Source organism: Borostomias antarcticus, assembly GCF_949987555.1.
Source record: "Borostomias antarcticus genome assembly, chromosome: 4".
Classification (NCBI taxonomy): domain Eukaryota; kingdom Metazoa; phylum Chordata; class Actinopteri; order Stomiiformes; family Stomiidae; genus Borostomias; species Borostomias antarcticus.
This window is the reverse complement of record NC_140237.1, coordinates 6,157,423-6,169,674: the sequence shown is the minus strand read 5'-3', so window position 1 is coordinate 6,169,674 and position 12,252 is coordinate 6,157,423. Positions and strand designations below refer to the sequence as shown.

General features: G+C 43.2%; 1 protein-coding gene across 1 annotated transcript in view; it reads right to left on the bottom strand.

The window, feature by feature from the left end:
- The window catches only part of otog (otogelin), a gene marked incomplete at both ends in the record, with an annotated part of 61,601 nt that extends 54,299 nt beyond the window's left edge, over positions 1-7,302 (bottom strand). Inside the window, 7 exons of the mRNA XM_084437040.1 lie at positions 114-220; positions 785-915; positions 1,298-1,506; positions 1,732-1,853; positions 2,596-2,753; positions 3,040-3,138; positions 7,275-7,302. Coding sequence (XP_084293166.1) covers positions 114-220; positions 785-915; positions 1,298-1,506; positions 1,732-1,853; positions 2,596-2,753; positions 3,040-3,138; positions 7,275-7,302 — 854 coding nt within the window. The remainder of the gene's footprint in view (positions 1-113; positions 221-784; positions 916-1,297; positions 1,507-1,731; positions 1,854-2,595; positions 2,754-3,039; positions 3,139-7,274) is intronic.
- Positions 7,303-12,252: the final 4,950 nt, after the last annotated feature.

Sequence of the window (12,252 nt, the reverse complement as noted above, 5' to 3'; positions counted from 1 at the left end):
TGACACGAACCCCATCCCTTTTTATTAGACTGTACCCCTTGTTCTGAAGATAAAAGCTGTCATGAGCATTACATAAACGTTTAAGGTGTGATGATCAGTAGTCCTGTACTTACAGACAGAGGTCATTGGAGCAGCTGGCCATGTAAGGCAGCGGGCTGACGAACTCATGGCAGCTCTGGAAAGGCTCCTCCAGCAACATGGCGCAGACCTCCTCCACTTTCTGTGGCAATGAAAACAACATTTAACACCCCAAACACCCAAAAACAGCAAACACAATCCTTTCTCAGTGTTGCAGTTTCGGTCCCATCAAAAGTCTAACCAGCATGGTAGACAACTTTGCTACCAACAACACAGGCAACCTGGCAGGAACACAACCAATACTAAGGGTTGTAGGTTCGACCGGGTACAGCTGGGTTTCCCACAGTGGGTTACAGCAGAAATGTGTACCCAGTCTAACCTACAGTACAAGGCTATTTCCTCCCTAACCTGGAGCAGAGCTCTTTAAATGGCAGAGCTGTGTCACTGACGTCCCTAGAGGGTCACACCGCTCCTCACATGTACCCCGTGGTCAGTTTGGGAACTTTTCATGTCTAGCTGCTTCCTAGGACTGAGGAACTGATTAACACTGATAAAACACTGGAAGGACAAGAAATGACAAGAATGTCAGTGTACCTGTACCTGTACTGGTAATGTATGGCAAGAATAAACTTTCTATTCTATTCTATTCTATTTTATTCTATTCTTTATAGGTGGTTGTGGGTAAAGACTTTGATAGGCATCGTACCACCAGGGTGTGGGCGTCGTGTGAAACGCAGGGCGAGGGGAACATGGAGGGCACCATGGGACACCGGACCCCTCCTGGCTCCGCCTCCACCCAGCTGTTCCCCAACACGGCCAGGTCCTGAGTCAGCTCGCCTGGGGAGAGAGAGCATCACCGTTACACCACCACTCACCATCACTGAGCCTCTAACACCACAACTCACCATCACTGAGCCTCTAACACCACAACTCACCATCACTGAGCCTCTAACACCACAACTCACCATCACTGAGCCTCTAACACCACAACTCACCATCACTGAGCCTCTAACACCACAACTCACCATCACTGAGCCTCTAACACCACAACTCACCATCACTGAGCCTCTAACACCACAACTCACCATCACTGAGCCTCTAACACTGACCCTGCAAATCCCCCCTCACTGAGCCTCTAACACTGAGCCTCTAACACTGAGCCTCTAACACCACAAATCCCCATCCCTGAGCCTCTAGCCCTGTCCAGGCCCCTGCGCACCATAGCTGGTCTTCAGGTCATCCTGGACGTCGGCGTTGAAGTTGCCACACAGGCCACAGGCCCGGCCCACGTGCTCGGGGCTCAGCTTGATGTAGACGGAGCCGTGGAGGCCGTCCCACGCCAGCGTGAAGCCGCTCTGCTGGGTGACCAGGACATACTGGGAGATCTGCTCCAGCTCAACGTCATGGATGTGCTGAGGAAGCTCCAGGCTGAATGTGGAGAAAACATCAAGTCAATATATTATAAAATATAATGACCTTAGTAGAACCAAAGGATAAGCCCAGTATGTACCGTACAGGACATGAGGGTGTTCTTACTACACACGGCTTGCAACACATCGTTTCTTTGTCAAGCATGTAGGAATCAATTTGCACCTGAACATTTTTAGACATGTATTGTAGATACTACAGTATGTGATCAAATTAATTGCTGACCTTTGGCCTTTGAAGGTAACATTGGTGCTGTGCAGCCTAACCTCGCCCTCCCCTGGCAGGAAGAGACTGACAGAGCGGGTACAGGAGTAGGGAGAACCCCGGCAGTCTGGGTCATTGTGGACCTGGAGATTACAAAATATTCACTCATTACAGATAAGAGGCATTATTTTCAGAGCTCTGCTTTTCTTACCCAAAAACCCCCCCAAGAAGATCCATGACACTAAAAACCCCCAAGAAGATCCATGACACTAAAAACCCCCAGGAAGATACATGACACTAAAAACCCCCAGGAAGATACATGACACTAACATCAAATGGTGGAGATTCTCCAGAACAATGCATAAGTTAGCATCTCTGTGATTAGCACATAATTGATATTGTCACTTAGCCACTAAATATCCTATTCTTGTTTCCCCATGGTGTGAGCTGCTACCCTGCTCTTTTTGAGTAACAAGGTCAAGGTTTGTTTTCAATGTTTTAAAGGCCTTGTGGGTAATTAGAGTATTTAATGATAATTGACATGAATTTACTCTAATAACGAGATGGCTTTCCCTAATCCTCAGAGCAAAAATGTACCTGAGGCAAAGAGGGCACTCAGACATAAGTACTTCCCTGAACACTTCCAAGTATAGAGTGACTTGGGAAAGAATACTTGCAGAAGACTTATGTTCTCTTCTTTAAAAACATTGACTACTTTTAGCCAAGTTGACCCTTTCAGTATCCAATCATTGCATTAAGTCATCTATAATGTAGTGTAATGGTCCCTGCCAGGCTCCATGTCATCCTGTGTTGAGGTGGTTGAGGGTTAGGGTTACCTGGATGACCACGCTGGCCTGTGTTGAGGTGGTTGAGGGTTAGGGTTACCTGGATGACCACGCTGGCCTGGCCGCTGTCCTCACAGTCTCTCAGCAGAGTGTAGGTGCATCGGCCGGGGTAGAAATAGTAAAGCCCATCAAAGGTCTCAAAGTTATACTGGCCCCATGCCCGGCAGGTCATCTCCCTCTCCAGCCCTGGGTTTGGAACTAGAAGGACAGACAGGAAGTTAACAGGCAGACAGAGACAGACAGGAAGTTAACAGGCAGACAGAGACAGACAGGAAGTTAACAGGCAGACAGAGACAGGCAGAGAGACATAAGAATGCTACTCATTTATACCTCCATGCAAAATCCTCACGCTCCTCAATGACATAACAGGTGTGTAGTGTCATGTCACAATCACATGTTTTGAATTAATAGGTAATGAAAGCTTAGAGTTATGCTATCAAGATACACAATAATGTGAGCTGTGGATATGTGAGACATATTTTACCGGTTTGACATCGCGTTCCAGTGGCTTGATAAAAACTGCAATCACATGACTCTGAATGGACACACTGGCCTCCATTTAGACATGGAAACGTACAGGGATCTACAAAAAACACATGCCCACTTATCAGAAAACAATGATGCATATGATAATCACATGAAAATGTTGGTCCAACTTCATCACAACCTATTTTCAATGTTTTGACAATGTCATGTGTTAAAGGAGTAGTAAAGGGAAAAATTATGTTTAGCGCTGTTTTAAGGTTACTTATGATCATATACAATGGTTCAGATCAAAACGTTGACAAAACTAGCACTTTTGAGAAAGTCTGATAATTGCTCTACCACCGTTTAGGTCATACAATGGATGTGGATGGGCACTGTGAAAAATCATTCAAAAACATGTTAAACTCTCAATTTCAAAGACAAGAAGCTCACCGAGGGGGTAATTGGTGTCCGTTGGTGTTCTGACATCAAATTCGCCGCAAAGTATAAATCCTGTAGGATTTTATTGATCATTTTATGAAATCCATTGACTTGTATTGACGTGACCGTTGTAGATGTGTAGATCAATCCGCAGAGGGGATTCAGGAAGCGGAACTACTTACGGTAGCTATTGTTATTGTTTATATTGCTAGGCTACCTAGTTTGCGGAAGTTTACACACTGTGCTGCGACTAAATAGTTCTATGCTAAATATTGTAAAAAGCCTTTCCAGATGAACTAGAATCTTACTTTATGGCGAATTATATGTCAGACCTCGGTGAGTTTCTTATCTTTGAAATTGACAGTTTTGAATGATTTTTCACAGTGCCCACCCACATCCATTGTATGACCAAAACAGTTTTTTTGATCTGAACCATTGTATATGATCATAAGTAACCTTAAAACAGGACTAAACATTATTTTTCCCTTTACTACTCCTTTAATGATAAACCCACAATTTTGAAAGTGGTTAGAATACACACTTTTTACAAATACATGTATACTACAGTATAAAACATGTTTTCATGTACCCCTCTAAGAGGGCAGCACGTTTGCCTATTCAACCTAAATATCAGGAATGTCACAACTATTCACAACCATGGGCTCATGAGAAAGACCCTTCCTCTGTCCCTCACTCCCTCCACCCATCTCTGACCCCTTCTCCCCAGAGATGACCTTTATTTCAGCGTCACGCAAGAGTCACCCTCAGAGTCCCCAGACAGCTCCAGCAGGTCACACACCGACTAATGACAGCTCCTTATCTGGCCTTAACAGCATATGGCCAGTGGTCAAGGAGGGCCAGCTGAACACGGGACGTACAACCTGACCCCTGTCACCCCTGGCAGCCTGTAGAGGTGCCCCTGACACCAGAGACACAGACTGGGCTTGGGAGATAAAGGGGGTGGATAAAGGCTCTCCCCTCGCCCCTCTCCCCTGCTCAGCGTGGTCCAGGTAGAGAGGCCAGACAGAGGGGTCAATTGTTCTTTAGTTGCAAAAATACAGGACTGGTTGTGGAAGTGGGAAGACAGCAGGGACAAGAGGGATGTAAAACATTAGGTTGACTTTCAATTTAATATTGCAACAATGTTTTTTCTTGAGAACTTGGTGACATCCTTCCATACTTGGTATAAGTGGGAGCAGCAGAGATACTGCGGGTGCTAGCCAAGTCAGCCAGCACAATATCCATTAAACATGGGATTAATATGAGAGGCCAGGTACTGTAAACAGACAGTAAGTGGTACCTGTGGCTCTCCGTAGGGATGTCTTGTCTGAAGATCTGGAGAGTGAAGATGCGCTGTCCGGAGCTTTGTGGACTGAAGATGCATCAATGGATGATGTGTTGGCTGAAGACAAATTGGCTGATGTGCTGGTGGATGACACACTGGCTAACGTTGTATTGGTTCTGTGGGTTGGTGTGTTATTGGCTGATGTGCTGATGGTTGTTGGCGTGTTACTTGGTGATACATTGGCTGGTATGGAGCTGGTTGAAGACACATGGGCAGATGTGTTGGTTACTGACGCTGCAGCAGGTCTTTGAAGTTCCTTAGGGAAAGGTGAAAAACAGACATCGTGTTTCTGACATATCATACTGTACAGCAGTGGAGCTTCAGCTTGACCAAGCCTCACGTCTCTAAGCCTGTTCTAACCAGGCCCAACCACCTAGAACACCTCATATTATCATCTCTAAGCCTGTTCTAACCAGGCCCAACCACCTAGAACACCTCATATTATCATCTCTAAGCCTGTTCTAACCAGGCCCAACCACCTAGAACACCTCATATTATCATCTCTAAGCCTGTTCTAACCAGGCCCAACCACCTAGAACACCTCATATTATCATCTCTAAGCCTGTTCTAACCAGGCCCAACCACCTAGAACACCTCATATTATCATCTCTAAGCCTGTTCTAACCAGGCCCAACCACCTAGAACACCTCATATTATCATCTCTAAGCCTGTTCTAACCAGGCCCAACCACCTAGAACACCTCATATTATCATCTCTAAGCCTGTTCTAACCAGGCCCAAGCACCTAGAACACCTCATATTATCATCTCTAAGCCTGTTCTAACCAGGCCCAACCACCTAGAACATCTCATATTATCATCTCTAAGCCTGTTCTAACCAGGCCCAACCACCTAGAACACCTCATATTATCAGCTCTAAGCCTGTTCTAACCAGGCCCAACCACCTAGAACACCTCATATTATTAGATGCGATCATTTACATACGGACACCCTTGGCAGTGCTTGAGAAAGTAAGCAATGGGTCATTTTCAGCAAACCAAAACTAAGCCCTGGTAACACAACCTGGTTTTCTTAATTAATTGTGTTAAAGTTTCCTGACTTTAATATAAAATACAGCAAGGCCTGGACTATCTGGAGAAACTAACCCAGGTCTCAGGTGACGGATTAATAAAGATTTGATTAAATGTTGGTCATTGAAACGTTTTACAATTCTATGTCTTGTCAGGTGAAATTCCTTCCAGAATTACAGTCGTCGGTGCCAAATCAAAATCTGTAAATGATAAAGACATACAGAGTTTCGGTCGCACAGCGTTCTGTTGAGTGGAAGAGGGGTGAGAGAGAAGGCCTGTCATCCTCCCTTAATTACTTCCACAGAAACTCCCCAGTAGGGCCAGCGGGTTGGGTGTTTCCCCTTTGGGTTTGACCACAATGTCCGCAGGTCTGGTCATTCTAGATATATAGTATAGGGACTCAAAGTTGGGTCTGAAAAACACCCGTTTGTCCCGCCTGCCCTAGAATGTGCTCTCTCCTCCCCGTAGATGCAGCACACATTACTCCACCTGGGACTCAGACACCACCTGCATTACAAACCTGGACACCTGAGCCCTCAAACCTCTGCTTTCATCTCACAGACCAGGGACTAAACCCCGCAGGGGAGAGGGGGCAGCACTTCTTGGAATCATTAAACATTGATTATAGCTGGGATATTGTGAAGCAGTGAAAATCTTAAAACAACAGCATTGTTGTACCGTTGTCTCCTACATACACATAGTCATCCCAATGCAGCTACAGTAAGCTATTGGAAAATATGATTTAGTGCTAGAGCATGAACTAGAGATTGAGCAATATAGTCTATCTGTGCCCTATGTGCTCTTGGGAGGGCATTCTTCAGAAGCCATTGACCCAGGCTATTGAGGGCTTTGTTAGTTTACTAACCTATATAGTGAACTCTGGATTCTCACACCTGTGTGAAATAGCTGTGGACAATGGATACGATGACTAACAACGGACAAAAGGAGATGTTGCGATACTTCATATTCCAGGTGGGATTCGTAGTTTGAGAAAAACAGTCTGATAGGCTGGGAAATGTAGGCCTACACATCTTTTTTAGAGGGCATAACTGTTGCTACAGCATCTACTGATGCTGGCCTTAATTTCACTGCCCCGGTCCTAACAACTTAATTTAATTATCTTGGTCCTATTAACTCAAATAACAAAATATATATTGATGAGAAATTGTGTCATATTTCCTCATCTCAAAATTAAAAAATAACATAAAATAACAATAGCATATCTTGGACAATAATGGGTTATAGAGTCAAGTCGATTGTTAGGCTACAGTGCGTTTTGTAAGTCGAAAGTTGGGGTTGTAAAGTTTTGTAGGGGGGGGGGGGGGGGGGGGGTATGAAACGTCAAGCCATTAATCGTCCCGACTGCTGGTGTCTGTGTCTGACGTATTTAACGTGGTCTATCAATGCAGCGTTTCAAAACAGCAGCTCCATTCGCCTACCTGCCCTCTTTGGGAAGCGGTATCCCATTTCGGCAGCATTATACTGCTGCTTTTGCTGTTGGAAGAAAGAGAGAACAAGGCAAGGTTTGTTCTTCACAGGTAATCAGCACTTGTGTGGGTCAGGAACAGAAGCACTGCGCAGAACACAAAGAGCTTTTCCCTGACATCAACAGAATAAGACTCACAATCACTGTCTGATACTCAGGAAATGAATGGATGAGGATATTTCCATCGAGAAATTGTAGCAATATTTAGCATGCATGAATAGTGGTAATAATTATGATAATATACTGTAAAATATAAGCTTAATACTAGTTAACAATTATAGTACTACTAATAGGCTACTTCTAATAGTATCATTAATAATACCAAATGCCCATTCTACTATAACTAATCATTATTATTATTATATCATAATACACTACTGATAATAGTATTAATAATTATAATGACAACGCCAGTAAAACGTTTGTATGTCTAATGATTACTTTGTTATCTGGATTCATATTTAGGATTATTTGTTATAAATCTGACATCTTAAAAATGATAATCATAGATAATCTCAAAATGTAGACAAATCACAGAAACCATGGGATTAAGACTCACTTATCAAAATCATGCCAGTTTGTTATGTTCACGCTGTCAATACCCCAAGAAATATGTGCTGAAATGAAAGCAAAGTTGTAAAAAAAAAATCATAAAAATAAAACTATACATGGAATTACAATACAATATGCTAAATGAGTCAGAAATATTACATTCAAAGAAGAAAACATCACCGTCATAAATTAGCCTATAGTTAATTTCAAGCAGTTAGCCTACTCTATCTTCAGTTAGCCTACTCATGCTTGCAGTACATTGCTTGAATGGTGATAAACAAAAAACAACTGCATAAACACAAAAAAGTATAACATGAATATTGAACTATGAATAGTTGAGGCAACTCCAAATAATAAAGCACTTGTCGTCGCACTTACCTTGATAAATAAGTATAAAATAGAAGGATAAAAAATGCAAAAATCTTTTCCTGCTAAGAATTAAATTAGGATCCATTCGTGATTCATACGATCCACGATGAGTGGAATCGATGTCTCCCCTGCCGGTTAAAATCAAGTTTAGCTGCTGTACCATCGACACATTCTTTCTGATACCATCACGTTAATTTCTTCGTCACAGATCCCTCTCTCTCTTTCCCTCTCCATTCAATTAATACAGGGAGCATCCTTGCTCCGTGGTTAAGGACCGACCGCTCCTCCCTATTGGCATAATATATGCAGGTGAACAGGTAGCGGCGCGGGCAGGGATGAGAACTGTGATGTGGGTCTATGAGGCTCTAATGTTCTGTTGTTATGTATGGACCATCAACCAGATAAAAGAGCATGTGGCATTTGAGGATTTTTTAGAGCCTGTAGCGTTTTAAAATCTAGAGTAGACAAAGACATTAAAGTGAAAATTAATAGGCTACCTACTATCCTACTGAATGCTACAGCATAGTAGCCTAATTACTGGCTAATAAGTTTGAAAATAAATGTGCTTTAAAATTGGCAAGCCATAGCATTTGAGGCAATTGGAACATGATTTTAACACCAGTCCCATCCTACTCTACAGGTTAAATTGGATCTTGTCCACATTTAGGCCTGCAGATAAAGTGTGCCCACCTCACTGCCTCGACAGTGCCCTTGTGTGTGTCAGACACACTGCACTTTGCCATCAGCTGACGTTAGAATAATAGCCATACCCGCCATCGCTTGCTCGTCCCTTTTGCCTCCAGTTCATTTTCATCCTTAAGCCCATTCTGGTTCTCCTGGCTGCTTCATCCAAACAATCAAAGCATTACCAGCAGCAGCTGTAACTGCACAGGCCAAACTCAGTAGCCAAAGCCGGCTCACTTTCCAGGTGTGCATCATGTCGATGGCATATTAAATAGCTGCATGGAAGAGGAGCCGTTAGTAGTCCTATTTGGGGTCAGTGACACCAGAAAACCATTAAGGGGAGGGACTGCACACCTGTGAATTCCATCTCCAATTATGCTGACTTGGGCTGAACTGGGCTTGACCCAAACTCTCCCTGAGAAGAATAGAGCAGCTGGAGAGGAAGCCAGAGCAGCTCTGGCGAGCCAGGTTTGGGTTCAGAGGTCAGTGACCATGCAAGGTAGAGCTACTCAATCCTATCTTTGCACAGCTCATCATGAAACACAACACTCAGGAGTAAAACCTTGAAAAAAAAGTTTAACATGGGGGAGAAATCTTATTTTCCATGCAGATTAATGGTCATGATCTCAAGTGTAGCATTTCAGTTTGAATCACGGTGGTTGACACACATACCGGTCTGGTTTCAGGAGAGGAAGTGACACTATGTCTGTGGGACAAGAGCAGTGCTCTCACAGAGGAAGGGGCTTTGAGCAAATCCCCTTAGAGACGTCCCGGGGGGCTCCCATGTCCCACACCCCCTTTGTGCGGCTCTGCAACTGTGTGGCTGAACTGTGTCACACAATCAGGGAGGGGGGGGGGGGTCACAGAGGTTTGGTACAGATTAAAACATTAAAACAACCTCAGTGGGAAATAAACAAATATACATGCTCACTTCCCAGTGAACATAGTCGCTCCTCCTCCCACTCAGAGAAGTGTCTGAGAGCATCCCCTTATAAAGTGGTGTGTGCTTCCCAGGGTGCACTGGGCTTGATCATCTCCCCTGTGCTGACAGCCTGGCGCCTGCTTTGTGTCCAGCCAGAGTTCACTCAGGTTGGTTATGAAGCAGCTTTTACAGTTCATTTGTGAACACGTTGAACCCTCTGCGATGTGTTCTCCCAACTAGTCTCAATACTAATTAGACATTTCATAGCTTCGTCCAATCAGGGCATACAAATCTATCTAGTGTAAAATGTCAACCATAAAAAGGGAATTAAAGGAGTAGTAAAGGGAAAATGCATGTTTAGCCCTGTTTTAAGGTTACTTATGATCATATACACTGGTTCAGATCAGAACGTTGAAAAGAAAGACACCGCACACTCAGGTCTAGATGCGAAAAAACGATTTAAAAGGACAACGTTTGGGTCGTAGCCTTCATCACAGTCTTGTTACAAGCATGGGGAGACACACCTTATATAGGCTACACCCAAGGGTGACAGAGAACACCTGGTGCTAATCAGCATGACATTAGGTCTAATTGGAGCATACACAGTAGGTCTTAGCACTCAACATAGTTATGTTACATACAACACCCAGTGATCATAGTAAACAGCAAGGACCAATATACAATCATCTCTTATAAGTATCTATATCTCAGTAACAGTACATTACAATTAGTCTGTATTCTCAATAACTAGAGACAAGATGTAGGGAGTAGGAACAGACATTTAGCCTACTGCAGATAGTCAAAAAGAGAGATACATGATGCAAGCTGTATCTACACAACAATATATACAATATATACAAATCAAGGGTGAAGCCCAAGTGGAGCTGAACATCAGACCAAAGGGCCGTCATGGGTAGCTCCACATGATCCACCTAGCGGGTAGAGGAGGATCTAGACAGAGGCGAGTGGAAGCATTATAAGAAACAACTCAGATCAAACTCAACATTCAGACCATATGGAGATAAAGTATTAAGATAATTAATGTAAAAAGCAACTTACTATTATGGCTTCAACATCTTTTCCACACGCAAGACTGGGGTGGAGGGCTTGGAGGCAGACAGTTTCATACATCTTTCAAAAAGGTTTAGTGTGTGCCGAGCCCCCTTGGGGTACTCAACCAGGAAGAGGAAGTAAAGTGCAAACAAACAGGCTAGGCCCAAAGTGGCATCGATGTCCGGGGAAGGGCCAAGGACCAAGCAGAGAGACCCTCTCTGGTTGAAGCGCCGTGTACTCAGAACGGAATAAGATGGTCGGGGTTGGGGCCACTGGTTCCTAGACACATAATGGAAATATCTATTTTAGAATATTGTTATTATTTATGAATGTCCCTGTGTTTGTACTACAAGGAAGCATTCTCATGGGTATTCACTTCGGTCCTAGAGGACTGTCGTGTCTGTCTACGGGTATTTGTTCCAACCGTTCACCATTTCACTACTCATACCTCACGTTTGTTTCAATCAGGACCATGATTAGCTGAACCTAAAAAAAGCTTCCATTAAAAGGAATCATTATTCACCAAGGAAGGTTTGCCTCGCTTCGCTTAAATTGTGTTGATCCAGCCATGAACAGGTGTAATCTGGGGACCAGGTTTCAACCATGACTCCTAAAAACACAGAAAGAGCACATTTCCAATGCATTATTAAATTATTTTGATAATTCTTTTTTTTAAACATCATAATTTATTGATTACCATCGAGACATCATGACAAATGCAGAGATTATAACAAAAAGTACATGGAAAACTGGGAGCCTACCCCTACCCCTATTAATAATTGTTCTCTTTTCTCTCAAGTTCAATCATCTTTACCAATGTCTCACATACAATACGTTAAATATACAATCAAACCAATTGTCTCAGATAATTCCATACTATACAATAGCTAGTAACTTAGTATGCCATAGAAACAGTGAACCGTCATATTTATCATCACATAGGCTACTGTCTATGTACAGTTCTCAGCTTTTTATACAGTCCAATAATTAAATTATCTATGCATTCAAATAACCAACTATATGACACTTAGTGTTCAACTCATCAGCCTCTTACTTTGACTAAAAAACACAGTAATTTTTGCAACTCTAACACATTATACTGAGATCTGTATGAACTCTGGGCTCTCTCTCACACACACACGCACGCACGCGCCCCCACTCACACAGAGACAGGTCCCCACTGCTCTCTCCCTCAGGAACTCCCACTCCTACAGTAGTTTAGACTATTAACCAAAATTCGGCCATCAAACCTTACTAACCATTCGTTTTACATAAAATCCCATACACTTAAAATAGAGCCTCAAAATATACCCACAAATACCCTTGAGCCGGAATAAAACAACATTCACTC